The sequence below is a fragment of the Anser anser genome (assembly GCF_964211835.1).
Source record: "Anser anser genome assembly, chromosome: 14".
NCBI lineage: Eukaryota > Metazoa > Chordata > Aves > Anseriformes > Anatidae > Anser > Anser anser.
In genome coordinates this window covers 3,792,128-3,817,257 of record NC_139735.1, presented here as the reverse complement: position 1 = coordinate 3,817,257, position 25,130 = coordinate 3,792,128, and the positions used below count along the sequence as shown (strand labels likewise).

Below are 25,130 nucleotides of genomic sequence, written 5' to 3'. Positions count from 1 at the left end.
AAATAGCTTGAGAAATGATGGCGAATAAGCCTGGAAAGCTGGAAATAACGTATTTATATAAATACTTGTTTGGTGGCTCTGAGTGTGAAAAACAGCAGTTCTTTCTGGCAGGATAGGGGAGAAAGCAGCAGGGATAAAATCACTAAAGCCGCTTGTAATAACTCCAGGGAGGCCTAAAATATTGTTTGGGGGTTAAATATTGGCTGTAAAAGAGCTTGGAACCACAAGGCAGGAATTTGTCTCCAGCTGCTTGTTGCAGGGAGTTTCTGAGAAAACACAATTTGCACTCTTTGCAAACCAGCAGTGCAGCATAGACATCTGTTTCTCCTCCGAAGAAAATGCGCAGGGCTTCCAGAGGTTACTGTAGCTTGGAGTGTTGGATAGCTTATACGAAAGCTCTGTACTTATTTAAATTTCATATTAAATAAGATCTGTTCATAAAGAAAATCTAATGCTTTTCTATAAGTAGTGCAGAAAAACTGGCTGGAAGGAACAATAAGATGTTAACTAGCTTGCTTAACAGCTGAAGTCAAGCAAATGCTAAATGAGCCATTATAAAACCTAGATGATTTTTTTAACTCTGCGTCAGTTATGCAATGCGACTTTGGTTTGCAACTGTTTGCTTCAGAATTTGAAGATGTTTTAACAAGCACTTCATTGTCAAAAAGCAGGGTTTCCGTTAAAAGACTTCATGGATCTATATCCAGACAAGGAGATAATTTCAGATGAACAGGAAAAACAGGCTGCCGTGCAAAAGCATCTGCATTTCTTAGCCTAAGTGAGTATCTGTGCTACACCAAACATTACACCCTCATGTGTTCAATGTTAGAAAGCTGTAAGGGGCACATAAACCAGGAGAGGAGGTACTGGAGCAAGCAGTGAAGGACACACAGGTTGTGCACACAGAAGACAAGACAAAACATGGACTTTCACCCTTCTTTTCCCACCAGCTGAATCCTCTGGATCATATTCTTGGTTCCCACCATTTTTGGCCTACGTGTGCCCTTACTTGAGGAAGGGGAAGAAAAGGTGTTAAGAAATGGCTCAACCAGAGCTTCCTGAAATGTGGGATTGTTCATTTCCATCTGTTACTGTGTGCTAAGAGACCAGTTATTTTATCTGCCTTTCCCAACCGGCTCTAACTGCTGTATTTTGTGGACATCCTTAGTGCCTAATATGGCAACACCGCCTGCTCCGGGCTGTAATACTTTGCTCAGGGCTGATTGCCCAAGACAACAGATGTATGCCTTCGAAAACACATAAATACTAAAGGCAGCTACCACACGACGTCTTTGATTTGATCGAAGAACACCGGGGAAGCGGCCACACAATGCCAGCTCTCAGCCTGATCGCCCTGGTCAGCGTGCTGTCCGCTGGTGAGTTGAGATCACTCTGCTGCAGCTCGTCTCGAGTTTTTTAGGCAGACACTCATGAATTTTTGAAATTCTCTCCGACATAAATAACGCTAAGCTTTTTCAATCTATTTTTATGAAGAATTATGGTAATGTGTACTAGCATAATTATTATAAAAAGTAGAAAAGGGTGTGCATTTAGAGTTAGAGCTGTACTGAAGTGTTCTGGCTTCACGAAAAAAGTGAGTAGTTGGAATTATTTCAGAAACTAATATTTGAAATGTGTATCTAAATCTTTGCTTTATTTTAGTTTCTGTATGTTATAATAATTAAGACACAAGGCTTCCAGGAAAGGGATCAAAACCTTATATATATATATATATATATATATAAAAAACAGGTTGTACAATGTTCTCATAGATAGAGTTTGTGAAATTACAAATGCTCATGAACCATTCGCACATCTCCCACTTTAAACACTGTGTGTTGCAGCTTCATTCATTCTCTTGCACTGCGCTAACAATATGGTTTTTTTGTTTGTTTTTTTTTTTCTATTTTCCTCTTTTACACGTGAAGTTTTCGCCAAGCAGCTGGACGTCCACCCTCCCCAACAACAGCACAGGCACTGGGCACAGCTGTGCAGCGGGAATCCTTCCAACAGGATCCGAGGCTGTGACAGATACGGCTGTGGCAATTTCGGCGCTAGCAGGTAACCCCGGCGGGCACCGGGATCGTGGCGCCGTGGAGCTTGTTGTTGCCTACCTAAATCAAATTCTCACAGAGAAAATAGGGTCAAGTTTAAACATATTTCAAAAATCAAAGGCTTGCTACTATTTCGCCTTCTTTCACCAAGACCTAAGCAGTACATAAAATCACTGATAGCATCTTTCTTTTTACCATTTATTAATATTTCTGCCTTTTTACCATTTATTAATATTTCTTTTACACTTTGAATGAGAGAATATGGTTTTCTGTGTGATCTCTTACTCATCCTTGGGACATTACTTGGCAATCTCGCTGAAGTACATTATTATTATTTTAACTAACAGACACAGGGATGAAGAAGTAAGACTACTACATATACTAGCAATAATAGCAGTAACAGTAATGGAAAATATTTCAAGGGTTAGTGTAATTTATTCTTGTTTCTTATAGACCAGATACTTAACTAGCATTCATCAACAGAGTTTATAGGAAGCCATGCAGATTAGATTGAACAAGCAAAAATCTGCAGGCATCGATTTCTCTAAGTAGGCACCTCATAACAGAAAAGGCTACACTGTCCTAAAAGATGTTCAGGCCCTACAAAAACTGCCCATCTTCGGCATGCAATTTATGAATTTCTAAATGAGAAAATGCCAGACATACAATTCTATTTTACACCGACACAGATGTATTTTGGGGCAGAAGCGGGGTACTTTGCTGTAACAGCTTGAAATGTCCCGTGAGTTTGTTAAAATTAAAAACAGGCTTAAAATTTGAAATTTTGTCCCTCTTTACAGCAGGACAGATTAATACAAATATTTTGCAATTAAAAAAAAAAAAAAAAGACTGAAGCCACTAACGTTTTCCACTTTCACTGCAGATATAACCATTTAAATTTTTAGACATGCTTCATGTATTGTGCAATCCAACCTACCTATACAGAGCCTGACAGATTGCATAATCCCGTATTTACATTTTCAGGCAGGGCGGTAAAGGAGAAAGGCACGTGGGCGTGGATGTCATCTGTGCCGACGGCGCGACGGTGTACGCCCCGTTCAGCGGCCAGCTCTCCGGACCCATCAGATTCTTCCATAACGGAAACGCCATTGACGATGGAGTGCAGATCAGGGGGTCAGGCAAGTAACAGCAGCAAACACATCGGGAGGCAGGCACAGGCAATACTCTTATTTGCTTAAGACATACATATCTGCGGCTCTTCAAGCCAAGCAGAGTGCTGATTTAGTCTTGTACCCTCTCCAGTTCCTATACTGAAGCACAACCACTCTGCTGCTCAGAAATGCCAAGAGCACCAGCAGGATACAGGTCTTTCCCAATGCTTTTTTTGGAGAGGAAGGAAGAAAGGAGTTGAAAAATAGATAACAGAAAATATACCAAATAATACCAAAATAATAATAATAATAAAATAATAATAATAATAATAAATAAATAAATAAATAAATAAATAAATAAATAAATAAAAAGAGTACAAATAAAGTATCAGAAGCCCTCAATTTTGCTGAGGGGATGTTTTCCTCTCCCTGTTTTCCAACTCCTTCATTTCCCTTTTTCCATAGCAATCTAAATAATTTTTATTTCAGGATCATTGGTACCTTGACTACATTTCTGCCTCGCCCTTGCAGTCTCCAGTAGCAGACCAGCACAGAAGATTTCTTACACACCACAAGAGCAGAGGCAGCCGATGTTTCCTGACCTCGCTTCCTCTCCCATCTTTTCCAGGTTACTGTGTAAAACTCGTCTGTATTCATCCCATCAGATACCACGGCCAAATCCAGAGAGGGCAACAACTTGGAAGAATGCTGCCAATGCAAAAAGTATTTCCTGGTATCGTGTCTCACATTCACGTTGAGAACTGCGACCGCTCCGACCCTACTCCTCTCCTTACACCTGGTAAAAGCAACCAACCAAACAGGATAAGTTGTATAATGGATGGAAGGATGTTTAATTGCAAATAAGGATGATACCAAATAGCACGAGTCTCTGCCTAACAGTCTTCCTAAGGGCAGCATCCAAAAGAAAGAAAACTTGTATTATACATATAAACAGGACTGTAGAGCATGTTATAGGAAGGAGAACTATTTTTAGGAGAACTGTTATTTAGTAACTATTATTAAGTTTTATTTCTCACTTCTCATTGCCCCCCCATGACACAGCAGCATCAGGTCCCAGCAACAAACTGAGTCAGACATCTTTTTTAACCTTCCAGCTACCAGCAAGGTTTTCAATATGACATGTTATCTAGCTCAGACTTTAGGTTGATTCATTTCAAGTACAAATTTAAAGATTTTGGTGTTGATGTAGAACAGGAGTTAAGGATTCCAAACCCATCAGCCTGGACAAAAAAATAAGAAAGAGAGCTGAGTCTTTTCCCAACTCTCAGTTTATACACTAGTTTACAACTGTGATAATCCTTTATTATTTTTTTCCCTTCTCTTTAAAGTATTTTCTTTATATCAGCCAGTCCTGATTAAGAAACATTAAGATGTAGCCTGAGGTGCACGCTGTACCTACATTTCCAAAAGGGTGACAAATTTTGTGGAGGAAACATCAATTGCATGTACGGAATGTAACTCCAGTATGTTCCTACCTAATACGAAAATGTAGTAGTTGCAAATATGAAATACTTAAAAATGAACCTAAAAGTTACCTCTGCTTTCCTGTTTTTGTATCCAGATGTTCCAGATGTTCCACCATTCCCACAACAAGATATTCACTGGGGAACTGTATGTGCTGGGAATCCTACAAACGAGATAAGGGGCTGTGATAACTACGGCTGTGGATACTATGGGGCTCCAAGGTACCCTTAAACACATGGGTTGTTGCTGCTGCTCTGTTGAAATAGAGCTGAACTCTGCTCAAGCTCTTTAAGAAATACAGCTCTGAGGGTTTAGGTTGGTCAGGAAGTGTTTTCATTACAGGGGTAATGCAGCACCAAAACAGGCTGCCCTGGTGCTTCAGAAAACCTCTGTGCTTGGAGGTTTTGTGGCTGAGGCAAAGCCATGCCCGAGCTGGCGTTGGGAATGGCCTTGACTCAAGCTGAAGGTTAGCCTAGGTGTCCTCTCCGGCTCCTTCGAACCAGTACTTCTGTGACTGGACTGTTCTGTTTCAAAGCTAGTGAGAAATACGTTTCCCTCCCCCCCATTTCCAAAGCTACAACTTTAACAGACCATAGATAACAGACCATACATAATCTACCCGATTTTAATAGATCCTTTTGCCACAGTCAACAACATCAATGCTATCTTAGTGCTAATAACCTGCTTTCGGATCTTGCTCAGTGACCTCTCTCTACAAAACGTTAGGCCTGGCAGAGACTTCTCTAATCGTGTGGTCGTTTTCAGACGCGGTGGTAAAGGAGGAAAGCACACGGGCGTGGATGTCATCTGTGCTGACGGAGCAACGGTGTACGCTCCCTTTTCTGGAGAGCTCTCCGGACCCATCAAATTCTTTCACAACGGAAACGCCATTGATGATGGAGTCCAAATTAGGGGATCAGGTAAAGAGCTATTTTTCATTTAGTGTTTCATTTTGTCTTGAGTTCACGTAAGATATGATCCCTGACAGGCAGTCAACTCTTTAAGCAAAGTGCATGTCTCCAGCCATCTTCCATCCATTTACATTCAGAAATTTCTGCTCCTTTGTTCAAATGCAATATAGGACACCCAGTCTCAAGTACAGTGAGGCAAGATCTCAATTCGATGACCCATTATTTAGTTCTCCCTCTACAACTACTGAAGTCAGGGTCCAAATTGCAGGGGAAAAAATAATAATTAAAAATAGGGAGCCTGAGTTCCACAGAATGTCTTTCAAGCTCTTCTCTCTACTAAAGGAAGATTTCCCAACTTCTCCATGCCCCTTCATCCTCCCTTCTCTTACAAGCCAGCAGCTCTGACCACTATCTACATTTTAAGACCATAGTATAGTATCTTTGCTATTTTTGTGTTTCCACTATTGCTGCCTTAGTGAAAAGGATAAGTTTTTTTTTTTAAACAGAACAAATTCATGTCATCTGATTTTTTTCTTCCTCTCATTTTCACCAGGGTTCTGCGTAAAACTACTCTGCATCCACCCCATCAGATACCAAGGCAGAATTATCAAGGGACAGGTCCTTGGCAGGATGTTGCCAATGCAGAGAGTATTTCCTGGGATCATATCCCATATTCACGTTGAGAACTGCGATCGCTCCGATCCTACTGGCAATCTGGAAAAGGGGAAAGGGAGAAGAAAGTGAAATGGATATGTAGGAAATTCTGAATAAATACATCTCAGCATTCAGAAGGTGTTTTTGTTCTCACATGGACAGTCTATGTCTGAACAGTAAGGAAAAAGGCACGTTCCATACAGAATAAAAGTTACATAGTGTGCACAACAGCAGCTTACATTGCTGATTCAATGCTTTGGGCCTCACCTAATACTGCAAGGCCCTAACATTACCATCTGTGCCAGCTATTAGCTTGGTACTGTTTATTAAGTACCAGGAGATGTGGGAATATTTTATTTTAGGCTAATTTACAACCTTTACTATACCTTGGCAAACAAAGTTACTGAAAGCAAAATTACTTCAGCTTTTAAAGGTGCCTGAACTGAGGGCAGGTTACTGAAACACTCCCAACAGGCCTAAAAGATGCTGTTTGGAGGTGTCGTGCCACAACTGGTTCCTCTACTTGATGGCAAAGGCATACCACAAAAGCAAAGAAAGCAAGTTTTTCTCGGAATTTGCATTTGCGAGACAGTCAGGAAGGTAGCAGCCAGTAATGATAAGCTTTCTGCAGGAGTCAGCCAAATCCACAAGCCTGGAGACCAGCTCACCCCCTCATGCGGTAGAAAAGGTGCATTACTGCAGGTTTCTCACTGAAAGCGGCACTTTCTGGAACAACCCCACGAATCTTTGCCCTTCAGGGGCAGATTCTGTACTTTTCTTTGTGGGTTTAGCTATTCTAACCTCAAACTGTACGCTTGCATTACGCACTCAAAAAATAGGGGTGTAGAAAGCAGAATTAATGCTACTTCATGCAGCCCAGTAGTTTGATACTCTCATACCACATGGACACTAAAATCTAACACAAACTAAAATTCAACATTAACATCAGAAATTAGCTTCCCAATTAGTTAGCTTCCTATGCTTGCAGTGAAGAATCGGTATTTCAAATGGAGAGTAATGAATCATTGTTGATAATTAATTATAAATTCAAATCAGTTGGGTCTTGTTCAGATAATTCACAGCAGAATAAACACACAAAATCACATCAGAACTCCCAGCACTATTAAATACAGGCCCATTTTTCAAGCAGCTTGGAGCTGGGGTAATCTAAGATCTATAGCTTCACAGAAAGGCTGCTCCAGTAACAGAGGAACAGAGAAAGGAACAAAATTCAAACAAGCATTTTAAAGTTCCTCCCAGATTTCATTTCTGTATGTAGCCACACTGGTGGCCGATTCAATAATTCTGCTAGGTTGACTACAGACAAAGGACTCTAGAACTTGCCAACGCTCTACAAGATTTATCCACTTTGCATTTCACAGTTTGAGGCATGAACATGAAAGGATGATAACTTATTCCCTATAACTCACAACAGTTCCGCTGCCTCTCTCTAGGTTTCTCAAGTTCCTACAGGACAGAACCCTACCTGAAGGGAGGACAAACAGTGACACAGACAGACAGGAGTCTAATATCAGTGCATGTATTAGATCTGTTTATTATGTTTACAGTTACAGCGAATCACACATCTTAAACCAAGTACCATTTGGAAATACCTGTCTTTTGTTCGATCCCCATGATTACAAAGCAGGTGCTTGGGTAATCGGTGTTAGTAACCAGAGCCAGATGCTTCTTTCTTTAATTGTGCAACAAGCAGTAATACATTATTGGTTCAGACAAGCATTATATATCACCTGAATTCCTTTAGCTTATAACTGTGAACGAATCATAAAAACATTCTGATCCATACAATGGAGGCCTTTAGCCTTTTTTTTTTTTACAGTAAAAAAAAGTATAGCTGTGGAAGAAACCATTTGACTATTTATCTGATGTGACAAAAAAACAGTAAATTAAATTACATTAATGTAGACTTTCATTACAAACAGGAATATAGAACTGCAGCATGAAAACAAGTAGAGAAAAATACATATACAATGCATTTCAGTTCACAAACTGTGCAAAATGTCATCACAAAAATACATACTCTAGTTCACATCAGCTCATCGTTCCTTTCCATGGTGAAGAAAGTAAAGAAAGTCGTCTTCCTCAAAAGAAAAAGTATTAAACAGTCTTATAATCCCTCCTGAACCAAAAAAAATCAGTATTACCTCCAGCAACACACATTCTAGAAATCAGGGCTGACAGCACAGCAGGAAAGGTAAGACTACTACAGGCCATTCTGGCCTCTAACTGGCAAATAAGTTTTTGAAATGCTCTAAACCCTTAATTCCAGAAAGTGATTGAAAACAACTGTATTCCACTCAACCCTTCCTTCTCACTAGCCACATTTATGGGATCCTTCTTATTTCTGAATAACGAGAGTCCGGAACAGCCTTCAGACATCAACCTTTGTAATCAAAGATACGAACTCTCAAACCCAGAAGCCATTCCATATACTCTGGCTGTTTCCAACGTGCTTTGCTGTTTTTCCAAGCAATCTGCAACTGAACTTTTAAATTCACTAACTTTAACACGATGTCTTTTCCATCCACTTAATATAAAAGATAGAAAAAACACTGTACAACGCTGTCTCTACAGTTTAAGTCGCTCTACCAGTTTACCTAAAGTGCAATTTAAAATCTTCCAGACTTCTTTTTGGTAGCGTAAGCTTATTTACCACAACATTTTAATATACTGGCAGGACTTTATGCTAGACTTGAGTAACCTGGACTAGTGTAAGTATTTTCATGTGCAAGCTTTTTTATGTATAACAAGACTATTTTGAAAAATAGCTGCATAAAACATTGTGGCAAATAAAAAGTCTTCCTGAACTCCAAGTTGTATCCAACTTCCCACAAGATTTGAGTTGCTCAAGGAGAACCATTTGCTCTAGGCCTCTTCTGACTGCTAAAGAAAGACTAACAAAACACATGGAAAAAAAAATCTTAATGTGAATAGAACATCAAAACTGGAGCTCAGAGAAGCCTAAGTTCACTGGAGGATGAAGCACCTGTAAACAACAGGCATACTTTCAGGAGTGTTAAGTACACTTAATCTAGTTTCTATTTCAATATACCATTAACGTTCTTAAATATTTTGCTGTAACGCTACTAAAGGTTCACAAGGTAAAAAACTCAAATCTGAAAATACATTTTCCTATTTCCTTTTTAAGTTCTTTATTTGCATAGAAAGTAACGCCATGTTTCTACATGTTTATCCAAAGATGAAGAGAGTTCACCACGTTGGCATCATATCAGGAAACCACATTCTTCCAAGGTGTTTGGAGACTTCCAAGTGAAGTCGATCTAAGCTGTAATCATTATCCGGAATCAGTACCTCCTCCATTATAGAGAGCTGGTTAAGCCTGCCTCCACACACCTTTACAAATTCAATAAAACCTCTGCAAGTTACTTCACATTCACCAAGTCCCATCGCTGTTAAGTTCTTACAGCGCTCAGCAATCTGAATAAGTTCATCGTCCAAAGGCTGAAGTCCATTAGCACACACAACCAGCTCAATTAACCTTGGGCAATTCATGCCAATTCGACCCAACATTGCTTTGCTTACTGCACGACCAAAGTAAAGGTGGGTAACAGGAGTTTCCTCTCTGAAGAAAGCATCAAATTCTTCTTCATATAAGAAGAAATACATCACGATGTTGACATTGGGGGAGTGTTTAACAAAAGCATCCCAGCTTTGCTTTTTAATGGTGTGAAATTCAACTTGTCCAGGATTTTCACTCACGATGTCTATGCGAAGGTGTTCAAGGTCAACATGTTTTTCACTTGAAAGAGCCAGCAACAGTTCATCACTTAATATGTAGTAGTTCAAAGCCAGCTCCTTAAGTCCATGACAGTGGTCAGCAACACAAAGAACTCCTGAGAAACAAACAAAAAGAATTATATTCACTATTCGTTTTACAGAAAGCAGTTATTTGCTGCAAAGCTCAAGCAACTACTAAGTCTATTGGCTTGAGTATTCATGTCTGTATCCAAAAAAAAAAGGTAATTGAAGTTCTAGGTATCTACATCCTTTTGTGAGATTTTGGACAGAAATACTTAACAGTAATAGAAGCAAACCTAATTAGTTGCGTTTATCTTGGATATGCTTTTTTTTTTTGGTTCCTCTTTGCCTTTCCTTGTCCAGAATTTCCTCAGCAAGAGGAAATTGAGATCAGGTAAGATCCAGCTGAACTTGCCACTGTTCCCTTCCCTTCCCATATGCTGAAAAAATCAGCATTGATCTGAGTACCCTATTTAAATGGACACCAGCAGCTAAGTTTAACAGGTAAGCTAAAACAAAACTTTGTATCGACTACAACTTAAACAACACACTGCTCTTTATCTGTTGGAACAGAGTACACAGATTAAATCACCTTTTGTGCACTCTGGATAAGAATACAGGACAGAGACTAGACCAGCACTCCCTTCCCCTAGCTCCAGGGGTTTCAGGTAAGAAGTGAGTGAGAAGGGTCTCAAAGGTCCTCTGAGCTTTACAGCAAGCCTGTATTTTCTAGTGCCCTTAGGTGGAGTGAGCCATTCACCAACCAATACTTAAACGAGCAAGTCCATGCTACCAGATCTGGACACAGGAGGGCACTACAGAAACTGAAAGACTCTGCTCTTACACCATCAGCTGTTAAAATTCATATACTCCTTAAGGTGTTTTGTTTTTTTTTTTAAATACAACTTTGAAGTATAACACTTTTGCTCATTAAGTTAAACTAACAAAATTTTGCAAAAACCTTTATGGAGGAACTGCTTTCACATCCTTCATCCCACCAACTAGTAATTGATTCATAGGTCTGGGATTTTACATGTGTATTTCCACAAAATACCAGTTAAGTTTACAAAGCTGCACATATAAACTGTCTGTATATAGTAGATCAATAATTGCTTCAAAAGTAGGTCGTAACTATTGTTTTATACTGCTATTCTACTATGTTTTTCATATATATATTTTCACTACTCACCAGCAGGTGATAAATGAGGACAGCTGCTCATTTTTAGCAGTTTTAGAGTATCGCTATTGTTCGCAACAAGAACCTTCAAGGACGGATCATCAAGTGGTGTGTCATCTATCTTGATTGATGATAACGACTTGGAGTTTACAAAAACTACAGTCAGTGCTGAAGCAAAATGAGCCTGTTTGGATAAATTGGAGGGAAAAAAAGTCGTATGAAAGATAGGCAGAACCTCATCTAAACCTCAGGTTTTGCATATGCAGAAAGTACGGTTATCACTTCTCAAGCAACTCCTTTCTTGTGTAAAGCACAAATGCTTATCTTAGTGTTTTTTTTAAATGCCGCTATGTCACAAAAATTAAGTTTATACTCAGTAGTCAACCCATACACTCAATCTTTCCATTGCAATGTAACAGTGGAAAATGGACACAGTGACTAGCCTAACATATCTAGAATTTCTCTACAGAAAAAAAGGAAGTTGCGTTTACGTAGTTTTCCAGAAGCACTGCTGTGAACCTACGGAGTCAAAGAAAATCTCGCAAACATCTTACCAATACATCGCAGCATGTGTTTATTATATACTTTAATCTAGAAACGTGAGGACTCAAGCCTTTTAAACAATTTCCCATTTCTGTACTTCTAATTATCAGCACTCCCACTTTTAATGAACGGAATCAACATTCAATTCCTTTCCCAATACTAATGGATTCCACAAAGTAAAGACAATGTAACAATAGATAATTTCACAAAAAACAAGTGAATAACAATTTTCACAAGTCTGTAAAAGCAGTATTAAATATTTTCCTATGAGCAACAGCATAAGAAAAATCCAGAAACACAACGGAAAGGTTAAAGTAATTAACAGTGCGTTACTTTTTCTTGAAAAACATTTAATTCACTCTTGCAAAAAGCAGTTTGTAGAACACTACCTTAGAGACATTCATGAAGCTTGGTTTTGCTGTAGAAATTAAACCCAGTGTCTTGATAGAACAGTTAACCAACTGAGAAAGGATGTCACAGGCTGCTTCTGCTGACTCAGTGCTACTATCAACCTATAAAAGCAAATTAAAAACATTAAGTCATTCTTTATTTATTTTAGAAAACAGTGGTACTGATACTCAAGACTTCACGGTCCACTACCACTTCAAGCTGTACTGCACCAAGTTTCATTTACCACAAAGACAAAAAAAGTAACATTAATTAGAAATTTCAAGACAAGAAATTTCAAGAGTTCAGGCAGGTTACTATTATAAAATATTCTCAAGCATGGTTATTCCCAATACGGACAGACAGCTCAGATCTAGGCCTTCTCTTCAAGTAACCTCATGCCTTCCTAAGAACTTAGTGCTGGTACAACAGACAGTGGTATGTATGTACTTCAAATGCCAATTCCAGAATTTTAGAGCTGAAACAAAAAGACTTGAGAAGGCCTAGACGTACTCCAATGTTGTAATCCATTTTACCTGCAGGGACAACAGCTTTGTGTCTTGAATATTGAACTTATTTCCAATTCATCTGTAAGATCATCTATAAGACTGATGGCTAACTTTGGACAAATCACTATTTCATCTCTCCTTCCTCCTCGCTGACAGCTGAAATGATAGACAGCTTTTCATCAACACTTGAAGATCTATCTTAAGAGCCTAAAAAAGCACACAAGCTGCACAAATAGACATTATATTGCCAATTTATTACCATCAGTTATATTACACGTAGAAGTTACAGGTACTTAATAACTGATTAACCACATGCTGCTACACAACCAAATCACAGTATCTCCAAATGTAAAATTGCTAACTCTGCTGACAAAGGGAAGCTTCAGATTTTAATCCTAGCTTTAGTATCAGTTCTTTCTTCTTCTTTTCCTTCACAGCTTAGAACTATGACCTCTGCTAAGGAGAAGTGACTGTAAAACATTAACAAAGCACCTGCAATTGAAACTAACTTCTCTGATAAACTATTAGTGAACCACACTAAGTATTCAAATGAAAGAAGCCCAAATTTATGCAGTCCTGAGACTACAGACATAGCCTTCATTTAAATCAAGTTTACTGTTACTTCATTACTTCCTGAAGTGTACATGTGCCTGCCTGTACAGCACCTCTCCCCTACTCACGAGTTCTAAAATGTCAAGACATTCTCCACTCACTCTGTAATTTTGCAAAATAGGGCTGTGCATGTAAGATTTAAATTCACTTCCCTGAATTCTTCCAGGTGTAAGAAGTGTTTGTCCACACAATAATCTGCTGAGTACTCAGATTGCCACCAACGCTGGTTCACAAAAACTCTGCAGGATATTCTTGAAACGTATCACCCAACCTTCAGTGCTATACCATATAATGTTAGCTCTTTCTTTATTTTTTGGGGAATAAAGTGTAGAATCAGAAAGAAACAGCGTGCATGTGTTGTAAGTTGTTGCATAGCTGCGCTTTTAAATATAAAACTTTCCAGGTACAAGACCTGAGCCAACCAACAGAAAAGCTGCATACATTAGGCACAGCAATACAACAAAACAAGGCTCCTCTCATCAAAGACTTTACCTTGAAGCTGACATACTGCAGATGATCAGCGTGCTTCTTGATAATCTGCTGAATCAGATCAGGATGAGTAGACTTTAAGTAAGAAGTAGCTGGCTGGGTAAGTTCAAATTCAAATCTCCTCCAGAGATCTGGGATGTGAAAAACTTCATTCCACCTTCGGCAAACAGAAGATGCCCTGGCTCGATCTACTAAAGGTAGAAACTGGAAAATGCACAGAATAACATGGTGTGGAAGGCTTCCCCAGTCCACCGAGGCAAGGGGGTCAGATTCACCAAAGCAAGTTTTCTGTTTTTTGTTTTTCTGTGATGTTTGAGGAATTTGATTTTCAGCCACAACCTTCTGCCTAGCTCTCTTCATCATGAAAGTTTCAGGCGCTGGAATAATCCAATGTATTCAAGCTGCACAAATTTCTTCAATGTTCTCACATACAGTAGGTCTCTAGAAAACAGCACAAAAAAAGAGTCAGCAAGTGGAAACAGTAAGAGATAATGGATTAGTAACATGCTATATTTACATTTTGCCATGAAAAAAGTTACATCCATATGTCTTTATCTACTGCAGAGGCATTACTAGCAAGGACCTTGCTTTGCAATACCATTTATTTTGTACAACTTGGTTTGAATGTGGAGAACCTAGCTTTTTATCTTACCAAGTGCAGATTCATCTGTTAATACCTCATGGTATATCAAGCACTTTGTAGAAAAAAGGTATTTTAACAGCAAGAGAGCAAGTTCTGTACATTTAAGTTTAAACTCGAACTACAAGAATTCTATCAAATACGGAAGCCAATTCATAACAACTCCCTTTAATCAACAATGAACTTTGAACACACGTGTCCAGAAGAATCCAATTCAGAAGTCCTGCCCACCCCCCGCTCCATAAACTTTTTTTAAAGGGTGAAAAAAAAAACACACTGGCCAAGCACAGGAAAAGGTATTTGTACAACTAACAGTGAAAACAAACTTCAGGGGCCACTTAGGAAAACAGGGCAAAGTGAGGTTCACATGCTGTTTTTCAGCACAAAACACAGTGACCCAAGAACTTAGCAAATTCCACGACTCTATTGCAATGAACAACCTTTGCCACATGAGTCAGCAGGGAAAAGAGCAGAAAAGCTCTGCATTCTTCAAGAATCACCAGAACACACTGTATATTTTTAATTGAACCATCTTTCCATGACAACCCTCATGGCACACTTTCTCTGGGATTCAATTTCCTTTAATATTATTTTCTCTCTCTGTAAACATTAAATTAGATAAAGAAACATTAAGAAATAAAAGATCTGACATCTAGAATTAAAGTTTTCCATAGCATCTCATTATGGTGGGGGGAGAACACCTGCCAATACACAGACTACCCTATCAGAAACTAATCTGACAGCTATCCTTCCCTGATACATCCTGATTTGTAGGCTATTGAGGTTTCTGATATGAGTGAAACAATCCATTTTTTATGGAAAAGCCTGTACATCCTTTAAGTGGGAAAGAATCTAGAAAATTAAGTGCTGAACAGCTTCACTTCTGTTTATCCTCCTAACAAATCGTCTCAACTGCCAAAGAATTTATTCCAGCAGTCTTCAGGTATCTTCACCTTAGTCTCTTAAAGCTTCCATTTGTAATAGAGACAAGTCATAGACGCTGAAGGATAACCTAATAACACCCTTCGAGTTATATTTAATAACTGAATCTGTTCTTTCCTGAACAGACACATGCCTTACACACAAGTGGGAAAAGGCTGCAAGTCAGAGAGAACCAAGAGCGTTATGCATGTTTCAACATATTCCACTTCAAAACAAAGCGGTATTTCTAAATAGTACATTAGTGTTACTTAGGTAGTGAAGATGTTTATTCATGCTGAGCTTGCATTTTGCTCCTAGATCATTTTATCAAATTAACACCTACGTGACCACGTTTTATGACTTTCAGTGCTTTAACTCACACAATGAACGGGCGTTCCAAAGCATTATGTGTGGATGTAGTAATCAACAGTTACATAACTCTCTCTTCTAGTTAATGGTAGCCATGCTAAATTTAGTTTGAGTCAAATACCTGCTAATTTTTCAATCTTCCTCCCTCCCGAGGATGGATTAAAATTTTAGCTGTTACCTAAAACTGAAGTCCTGACCAAAAAAAATGTAACTAAACAAATGCTGCTGTCTAAGATGCTTCTCTACACTTTTGCTACTGTCATGCCATCTCTGAAAGAAACAAAGTTTTCACTTTCTTATTTGAAACTTATTTGAGCTTTACAGGTGCTACCCTGGCTCCCACAAAGAGGTTTTGGCATCCGAGAAGCACCAGAAAGGGCCTCCCCTAACCCACAGGCCAGGCTATAGGTGAGATTAGATGAGATGCAGCACATCCACTCCAGAACAAAGGGATGTGACAAGGTGTATATGGCATACATAATACATACAATCTCCCTGATGAGAAGCGGCCATAATTTGTTCTTGGTGCTACATCCCTTTAAAACAGATAACCCTAGCAATTCTATTTTTAGTATTCTATTCTGCAGTACTTTTAAAACAGGCAAAATTACATTGTATTACTCACTGTGGGATACGAAGTCAGAAAGAAGTTCCAGAAGTTATATCCCACAAAGTTTTGCCAAACAAAGACCTAATATTCACTGTGAAGGTGTGAATGCTTATTTCATTTTGAATACTTAAACTAGGAAGAGTATGTAGGATTATGTTTGTATCTATTTTAGAACTTAATTAAGTAAATTATACTTCTCTGTGATATAATCAGGGTAGCATTCAATGAGAAGTTTACATGCACACATACCTCCAAAGAATGTGGAAGTTCCCGTCAAGTTACCAGCACCTTTCTGGTATCTGAACATCCATCCCACTGTTGAGTCATCCTGTACGTGTGCTTGGATTCCTTAACCAGAAGGCAGTGACGGGTCCCAAAAGATGAACTGACCTGCAAAGCCATTGGCAAAAAAAAATAAATAAATCTGGGAGATCCACAGGAAAAACTAAGTGCAGTTTTGGAAACGATGAACAGTACACTCAATGCTAAGTCAGACACGGAAATAAAACAGTAATTGTGAAAAGGAAATTGGTTCTGCCCAATGTTGTCATCTGAAAGCTATCATTTAACTAATGGAAAGTTGCAAGTGTTGACACAAATCTAGTTTTGGCATTATCGACAATTTTAGCCACAGTGCTCTGACACAATGCAGATATACCTTTGAATTCTTGTATGTTATTTAAGAAGTTATGTACCCACATCAGAAATATTTTTTTCAGCTGACTGTATACCCATACATTACTAAAAACATAAGTTAAAAATATGATTTTTTGGTGGCCTATTATACATACAGTTGACAGGTACTACACGTTCTGCAGTAAAGTGAGCAAAACGCCCTTTGCTAGCTCTGCATGGCACATCAAGAAATCTAAAATCCATTCACAAAACTGCTGTCAGTGTCTAACACACAAAGGGTAGGTTTATAATGACATGTGTCACCAGAGCACATAAATAACACAACTAAGAGTAAAAACAAGATGTAATTTCAAGATTTAACACAGAAGTACAGTAAGTGTATACTTATAACCCACACGGAGTACTCTGAAGAGCTTTCTTACCTAAAGAATGCTTCCAAGTTACAATAGGCAGTAAGTGAATGAACTGAGGCAGCTGAGGCCATGGGGTACTAAGAAGCATCTGTCTGCTTTCCCCTCCTGTCTGGGAAAAATGCACAAAAATCTTTATTAGTTAAAAAAGACTAATAACATTTGCTACACGAAAGTAATAGGAAAACACGGATAGTGATTTATACGTTCTCTTCCTTACATGAACATGCTTGAAGGCATCATAACACAAGGTAGTTTACCCCACATTGCAAATACTGTGTTACTGATAGAATTGTGCGGTCAGGTTAAGTATAAAATAGACGGGAAACAAGTGTTGTAACTGCATTTACCTTGTACTGCTCAGCAGCACAAGGTAAACAGCACGTTATTCAATATTTGCATTATCGTTAATGTTAGTAGTGAAGTTTGGTAAACAACACTGCCTATAACTACTAACTTACTATAAAAGCAATGGAAAACTGAATAAGAAAAAAGAAAAATGCGCATTTTTCTCCTGCCTTTTCCTGCTCCTTGGCAAGGCTGTCTATCAGCCCACAGATCTATGTGGCAGATGACCTAACACAGACACTCTTTCCTCTGGCACATGGCACAGCTTCCTACCACCAGTCGTGCCAGCAGCCTTAAGTCACCGCCCTAAACACAGTCCCACGTGCGAGGAGCAGGACAGGAGCTGCAGTCCGTCAGTAAGCCAGCCTGCAGCCTCCTCCCTGTTCAAAAGGCTCCCAGAAAGCAAGTGCCAGCCTGTCCAACCTGGCAGCTCTATCACCAACTACCACACCTGGGGTGCTTCGGTGAAAAGCCCCCTACCTCCGTTCGTGCTGTTTTCTTTTAATACCGCAGGACAGACAAGTTTGTTTATGATGAAATACACTGGAATACAATTGCTCAAAGTTTTATGCCCCAGTGTCAATTCCGAAGGGAATTGACACTTTTACTTCACAGGTAAAAGCAGAAAAAAAGTAGATACCACATTAAAAAAAATCATGAAAAGTCTTGTTAACAAACAAAAAACAGATGCAGTCTAATGATGTTTCTTCCTTCAAATGTCCAAGGTTGCAAGTACCATTCAAAGCAGCATAAACCATGTTGGCTAATCTAAGCAGGAGCGACAGCAACAAAAAACAAGTAATCAAAGATGCACATGCAAGTTTTTATGTAAGTAACAGGGATGTGTTGGCCCAAGGTAGAGCTGCCCAAATCATTATCGAACGTAAACAGCAGCAGCGCAGTTGCTGAACTTCGATAAACTGACAAATCGATGAGGTCTACTCGTATCCTAATTCATGTAAAGCTGAGTATCAAATATCGGTGCACTAGCGTATACAGCTGTTTTCCTCTACAAACTCTTTGACTTTAAAATACTGTGATCAAGTATGTTGCACAGCTGCACGTTAATCCAACTAAAACAAATCCATATCCACACATTCAACAGGGATCCAGAAAAGTTCAAGTTAAATCACCGTTTCTTCAGCTTATCCTGGTAACAGGACCACAAACTTCTGCTAAAATTAACACTTTCAAATCTCTCCCACGATACGGGGTCTCAGCAGGGGATTCCCAGAAGCAGTCAGCGGTGGCTCAGTTAAGCTAACAGCTGTTCGCTATTTCCCATGCTAAAACAGCAGTCACAAAAAAAAAAAAAAGCCCAACATATCAAAGATTCAGGCCACAAAGAAGTAACAGCTTTCATGTATTTCTGCATTCTACCTGCAGTTCTCAACACCAGGGGGCTCAACAGGAATTAAGAAAATACGATTTAAAAAGTTGTTTTTTTTTTTAATAAGAGACTGTAAAAAAATGGAAATTTATGGATCTGCCCTTAACAGTTGAAATATGTGTCAAACTAATCATAACGTCTTCAGGAAGCCCCCTTTCAGTGCCAGTAACGAGGCCATCCTCTCAGGAGGGTGCAGAAGTCGGCATCTGTCTGGGCAAGGAGAGGCAGACACCGCGCCCAAGGCGGGCAGCGCTGGGAGGCTGCTGGCACAGCCTCACACCCACCTGCTGAGCATCAGCATTTCAAAACAGAGCTCAAATACACGTTTTAAGCCTCACTTTCAGAAAGTCTAGTCATTCGGTGCAATCAAGTCGCAGACTAAGCTTTTTTCTTCGTTTAGGACACGGCAATCTTTTTATGGGTGTGCGTGGGAAGCAGCTGTGCTTCTGAGCAAGATTTTTATTTAATTGATCCTCATCTTTCTCAAACTGAGCTTTCTCAAACTCAAGGCATTTACCACTTTTGAATTATGTTTACGGCAAAACCTCAGAGACCTACAAGTAACAGCGTTCGGCCGAACATCTTTATTTACTGTTTGCATTAGCTTTAACTGAAGAAATACAATCATAACGTCATTTTTAGTGCTATTTAGGTGACAAAAGCTAGCTATTCAAGTTCTCCTAATGGATTTTTTAAAATAAAACCACCCACATTTGAGCAGCTTTTTCCCCAGCGCTGGCATTACAAACAGACCCCAAGCTTTCCCTTGCTTTACGGAACAACATGCCTGAAGCTCCCAGCTCTTTAAATAAAGAGCTCTCCGTGTCATTACACAGCAGCAACAAACGTTCTTCCCCAGGTTTTGCTGCAGATGTTTCGTGCTGACTTTAACACCCCTTTAGATGGGACCAAGCCCCTCCGGGCGCCCAGCCCCGAGACCCCCGCGGTGCCCCCAGCCCAGCCCCAGCTCCCAAGGCAGGGCTCCCCCTCGGGCAGGCGCCAACCCAGCAGACATCTCCCCCTTTATTTCCCCACTTATTTTCCCTACGCAATATTCAGATGATTTATGAGCAGAGCCTAAAAAAAACGCACCACCACCACGGCAACCCTTTGCTGCAGCGGTGCCCAGGGACACGCACAGGGGCTCCGAGCCCCTGCTTCACCCGGACCCACAGCCTGAGGCGACCCGGAGGGGGCTCCACAGCCGAACCCCGTTGTCCCGGGCCACCCTTCCCGGAGGTGCCCCCGCAGCCCCCCGCCGCCAGCCCTCACTGCTCGGGGGCCATCAGAGCCCCCACAGGCGGCGTGCGGCTGCCCGACCCCCGCCGCCCCCCCTCGCCCCGCAGCTCACCGCCGCCTGCCTCGCACGGGCAGGGCCGGGCCGAGGCAAGGCGCAGCGCAGCAGAGCCCCGAAGCCTCCCGGCCGGCCGAGCGCCCCGGGCACGCCGCCGCCCGAGCAGGGGAGGGACCGGCGGCGGCCCTGCCCCGCTCCGTGTCCCGTCCCCCGTTCCAAGACGCATGCGCGGGGGGCAGGCACATGGAGGCGGCCGCCATTTCGTGCCCAGGCGGGCCTCGTCCCGCGGCTAAAATGGGGTGGGGTGGTGTTTGGGGTGTTTACCCCTCGATTTTTGCGTTCTTTCCCGGCTTGAAGTACATGTATCGTCGTCTCTTTGTTCAGCCAGAACGGTCCTGGCCCTCAGTACCCCACAGGCCTTTTCAGGTGGCTGTTGCATCCAGGCACAGCCTTCCCCTGCTCCATTGACAGCGAGCCTCGTGGAAGTGGCGCTGTGGTGCCATAGTGAGGGGCTTGTCCGTGGGCACGAAGGCCCAAAACTGGCCCAGGAGTGACAGACACCCATTGCATGGCCTTTCATTTCTGCCACCCACAGAAATGCTTTGGCTCATAGGTACAAAGTTAAATAACTACACCTCAACAGGAGGTTGAGTGCAGGCACGTTTCACAGATTACTTTTCTGATAACAAGTAGACAAAAAGGGTCAGTCTACGAACAGCATGGCTTTTCACTGCTTGGTACATGAATCCCCACATCCTGCCTCTTCAAGCCACCCTGGCAGGGCCCAGAGATTTGGTGGGTCATGTCTGAACTGGAGATGCCAAAAACAGACCTTTTGTTAAGACCTAAATCATAATAAATAGATTGTATCTGTACAAACATACAGCTTTGTACTAATCAGTGTTCCTTTGTGATCCTAATTATATCAACCATGCAAAATTTATTACCAACCACTACAAAACTCTGCAAGAACAGATTTCCTGGCTCTTGCATAGAGCAATAATTAACCAATAACAAACCTTCCTAGCATTTTATGAAGAGATAATGCTAAACATACATGAAACATTTCAGTGGTAGATTTTATCTGCTTATGTAACAGCAGAGCTGTCAAAGTGCAACTGTTTGTGATATCAAAACATGATTTCTTCCAGCCAGTCTGAAAAGGTAGAAAAAGAACATGTTAAAGGCTAGTGAAAAAAATTCATCATGCAGTGATTGTGATATCTTCAAAGTACAGAATAAATTCATTGAATAGAATGCCAAAACCCACCACATATTTAAAAGTCAGATGAATATAGAAAACTACCAGAAACCACCACCCCACACACACACATATATGGTTCTTGACTGTTATATTCAGACCCTAGGGGAATTCAGATTGAGTTCCGGATAATTAAGTCTTTTCTTCTTAGTATATTTTTATAAACCAATTTTTCATTGAAACCTGCTACCAAAAAGCAAATAGTTCCCAAGGTACTACCCGTAGACAGTAAAAGAGGATAGATTGTAAACAGAGATTAATGGGGATTTGTAGCTAGTATCTAAATCCAACAGTCATGGGTTTCGTGGTGCATTGCCAATAGTCTTTGGGCTGCTGTACAGGAACAGGTTCAAATGTACGTAAGATTGATATAGACTGATCTTTGAGACTTTTTTTGTAGACGAGTTTCCTCTTCTGATCTGAGATATCTGACTTTAAAAAAAAGTATAGAATAGTTTAGAAAGCTGTGCACTTTGTTATACATGATTGCAGTAAAATGCTTGCAGTTACATATGGAAAAAAAATCTGGTCTGGATCTGTCAGTGTTGGACAAACATGATCAAACACCAGCAGTGTCAACATCCTACTCGCCTTCCAGATACCAAGTAGGGCCTAGTGCAGAGCTGCTGCTTGGATCTCCAGACCCCTCACCTCATACATAAAATGCAAAGAGCTGGAGGCAAACTGCGTCTTTGGATATATGCCCTCCTTCTCTGAACGCGTAACTATGGGTTGCCCACATCATCCAACCACTCAAAGTCAAGCTTAGCCTTTCTTCTGTGGTTGTGTCTCCTGGAGGAGGATTCACAGAAAATTATTCTGCTCTCATCTCAAGCTTATGATGGTTACAGGAATACTTTTCATAGTATTTCACACAGATTTCATAATGTACTCTTTCTGTACTTTGATCATCAGTGATATTCCAGCTGGCGACCGGTCACCAATGGTGTTCCCCAGGGGTCAGTGTTGGGGAACATCCTCTCTAATATCTTTATTGATGATTTGTATGAGGGAATTTAGCTAGTTATATGGACTTCAACATAACAGAATTTCATAGCAGAACTTCCTTGTTTTAATACCAGTACTGCTTCATTTTCATTACGACCATGATTCAGACAAATCCACGTAAACAAAGAATACTCCTGGTTACACACTCACTGCCTTGAATTCTTGAAAGACCACATTCAAGGGAGAATGCTAGTGGTGCCAGGCTCTCAATGAAGTTTTGCCAAACCAGCACAATTGCCATACTGACAGATACTCAGAGTCAGTCAAGCTTTCCTCTGAAAGTAGTTGCCTTTCTATCAGTGTGCTAAGCCAAATACTATGCTGTAGCTCCACTTTGAAAAGCTTAACTTTAAGAGCCATGTATTGAAAACAGTCACTTTAACATCATTCTTAATTTAAAATGCAAATAGTCAAACTTTGTACAATCAAACAATGCAGTTCTGATGATTTAAAACCCAATTGAGCAAACTGAAGTAGCAACTGACAATCATACTCAAAAAGTAGGTTAGTATGTCATGTTTGCTGGAGGCTTGTGAGCAACTACAGGACACCAGCTGTTCACAGACAGGCAACAAAAGACAACCTGCTACAAGAACAGAAATCACCCAAGTTCTTCTATAGGAGTATCCACAATGAATCTGAAATAAAAGTAAAAATGATTGCTTATTTACAAATGCATTCCTTTGTAAGGAAAGGGTAAAACATGGTTTTATATTGACAAATCTTTATGTTAATGTATTTCTAAAAGTTTAGTATTCTCAGTCTCTTGTCTTCCAAGAAATAAGTACAAATTACTATTAGAAGCAATCCCAACTGTGTTGTAATTTTGTCATTTTATATTTTGAATATATTGGCAATTTTATATTGGCTGTCTTTGCACATGTCCTACCCAAACATAAATCCTTCAATGCTGATAATAGGTACAATTAAAATTGTCCATTGAACTGCAAACCAGGCACCAGAAAAATATCACCACAGATACTCCCACTACTTTTTCTGCAGAGAGCCATCCCAAAGGCATATTATATTATTAGTTTTTAGCTTGTCTGCAAATAAATTAAGTAGAGCAGAGATGCTAAATTCCTTTGGTATACCACTGGTCCAAAGGTGGTTTAATCTCTTAAAAAAAAAAATCCTATCTAGCAGAGACCAGGTTTTCTATTGTTAACTTTAGAACACGTTTTCAGTCACACCATTGCAAGGGATCGCTGGGAAGATGTCACAGGCCATTGGGCAGGGACCTTACCTGCAGCACAGGAAGGTGGCAGCCACGTTCAACCATGAACCCACACCATCAGACACCCGGTGGTGAGACAGATCCAATATATCCAACACCAAGAACGAGACAGATCCAACACCAAGCCACGAAGCCAGGCTGTGCATCAGGACCCAAGGCCAGGCAGAAGCATGGCAGTGCCATGGCTGCAGACTACTCCTGCTCCTCTAACAAGACTGAAAAACCTCCCTCAGCAAGGGGCTGAGCTTAAATGGGGTCTGGGATAAGGGTGGGGTGAGCCCCAGGTGAGGCTGCTCAGAACAATTTATACCTATTACTTATATATTAGGGTCCTGGCACTTTTGATAGGAAAATGCTCCCTAATCCATAAAACACAGGTTAATTGAGTCTCAGTTTGAATATTATCCAAGAAGCTTTAAAAATGTAAAGTCAGCTATTGTAATGCCTGCCAATTGAATTTCTTCTTTCTGGTGTTGATATAGAGCTGTAATTTTAAAAAGAATAATGAGATTTTGTCATTATGAGATTCAGATCTCTTATGTCATTAGCTGTTGGGTAAATACCGCAGTATGGCTGACATAAATGGCTTTACCCACTTACGTTCTGTTAAATACATTTGAGGTGAATGCACAATAAATTGTTTTTAAGATGCGTCATCTGTAATTGCTACAGATCTGATCAGCCGCTCTAACAAACAGGTGCCCTCCACACTGGGGGAAAGACAAACCTTGGAGAGCTAAGGCTGTCCAAAGTAGGCAGCTGAAGATTTGGTTTGATCAAAAAAAAAAAAAAAGTGACAATAAGTTATCAGCTGAAGGAACAGCAAACCTTTTGAATTTCAATATTTGGAAAATCTTTGTAATTTTATAACTAGCAAAAGCTGAGGCAAGCTATGTACACCAGCTGCAAAATTCCCTTTGGAAGCTTTCAGAGCAGGCAAGCAAAAGTTTGGTCAAGGATGGTTGAGATATAAAAAGACTGCTTCCTAGCAGAGGACCTCCCAAGTTCCCCTTCAATCCCGTGTTTCCATCATTCATGTTCTCTTTATGCCCATATCTCCTTTTTCTGCTACTGGCAAGTGTTCATTTTTTTCACAGATCTGAGAAAATCTGTTCACCCAGTTGACAGAAGAAGGAAGTATGTTGCAGTTCTTCTGCCAGGAAGGAAAACTATAATAAAGATAAAACTTACAACGGTTTTCACCAGTTTCCTTCACCTTCTTTAGTTTTTGTTTCTCGGGGCTAGGATTCATGCATGGATGAAGTAAACTTTTGCCATTAGCAACCTTATCTT

The 25,130-nt window shown here is 40.3% G+C and overlaps 2 protein-coding genes across 4 annotated transcripts; one reads left to right on the top strand and one right to left on the bottom strand.

The window, feature by feature from the left end:
* Positions 1-1,219: 1,219 nt before the first annotated feature.
* LOC310881450 (myeloid protein 1) lies at positions 1,220-6,353 on the top strand. The gene is made up of 7 exons (XM_083798815.1): positions 1,220-1,376; positions 1,929-2,061; positions 3,039-3,193; positions 3,795-3,965; positions 4,749-4,872; positions 5,417-5,571; positions 6,116-6,353. Exons 1-7 carry the CDS (start codon positions 1,331-1,333, stop codon positions 6,304-6,306), a joined length of 975 nt encoding a protein of 324 aa, XP_083654941.1. The 5' UTR covers positions 1,220-1,330; the 3' UTR covers positions 6,307-6,353.
* Positions 6,354-7,747: 1,394 nt separating this feature from the next.
* On the bottom strand, positions 7,748-24,064 carry LOC310881448 (F-box/LRR-repeat protein 21-like). 3 transcript variants are annotated; one of them, XM_083798804.1, is made up of 7 exons: positions 23,847-24,064; positions 17,312-17,411; positions 16,503-16,643; positions 13,717-14,154; positions 12,106-12,228; positions 11,186-11,357; positions 7,748-10,091 (listed from the first exon to the last, which is right to left on the bottom strand). In XM_083798804.1, the coding sequence occupies exons 4-7, from the start codon at positions 14,074-14,076 to the stop codon at positions 9,448-9,450; spliced, it is 1,299 nt and encodes a 432-aa protein (XP_083654930.1). In that variant the 5' UTR covers positions 14,077-14,154; positions 16,503-16,643; positions 17,312-17,411; positions 23,847-24,064; the 3' UTR covers positions 7,748-9,447. The 3 variants fall into 3 exon arrangements, with proteins under 3 accessions (XP_083654930.1, XP_083654931.1, XP_083654932.1); XM_083798805.1 differs by lacking the exon at positions 23,847-24,064 and adding an exon at positions 20,389-20,541; XM_083798806.1 differs by lacking the exon at positions 23,847-24,064 and adding an exon at positions 20,389-20,530 and having other exon boundaries at positions 17,312-17,407.
* Between the last annotated feature and the right edge of the window lie 1,066 nt (positions 24,065-25,130).

Coding starts and splice junctions, on each gene's coding strand:
- LOC310881450 (XM_083798815.1), top strand. CDS start 1,331: ATGCCAGCTCTCAGCCTGATCGCCCTGGTCAGCGTGCTGTCCGCTG. Junction 1,377..1,928: donor GGTCAGCGTGCTGTCCGCTG/GTGAGTTGAGAT, acceptor TTACACGTGAAG/TTTTCGCCAAGCAGCTGGAC. Junction 5,572..6,115: donor AGTCCAAATTAGGGGATCAG/GTAAAGAGCTAT, acceptor CATTTTCACCAG/GGTTCTGCGTAAAACTACTC.
- LOC310881448 (XM_083798804.1), bottom strand. CDS start 14,076: ATGATGAAGAGAGCTAGGCAGAAGGTTGTGGCTGAAAATCAAATTCCT. Junction 12,229..13,716: donor TGCAGTATGTCAGCTTCAAG/GTAAAGTCTTTG, acceptor TTGCTTTTATAG/GTTGATAGTAGCACTGAGTC. Junction 10,092..11,185: donor TCCTCATTTATCACCTGCTG/GTGAGTAGTGAA, acceptor TTTGTTTCTCAG/GAGTTCTTTGTGTTGCTGAC.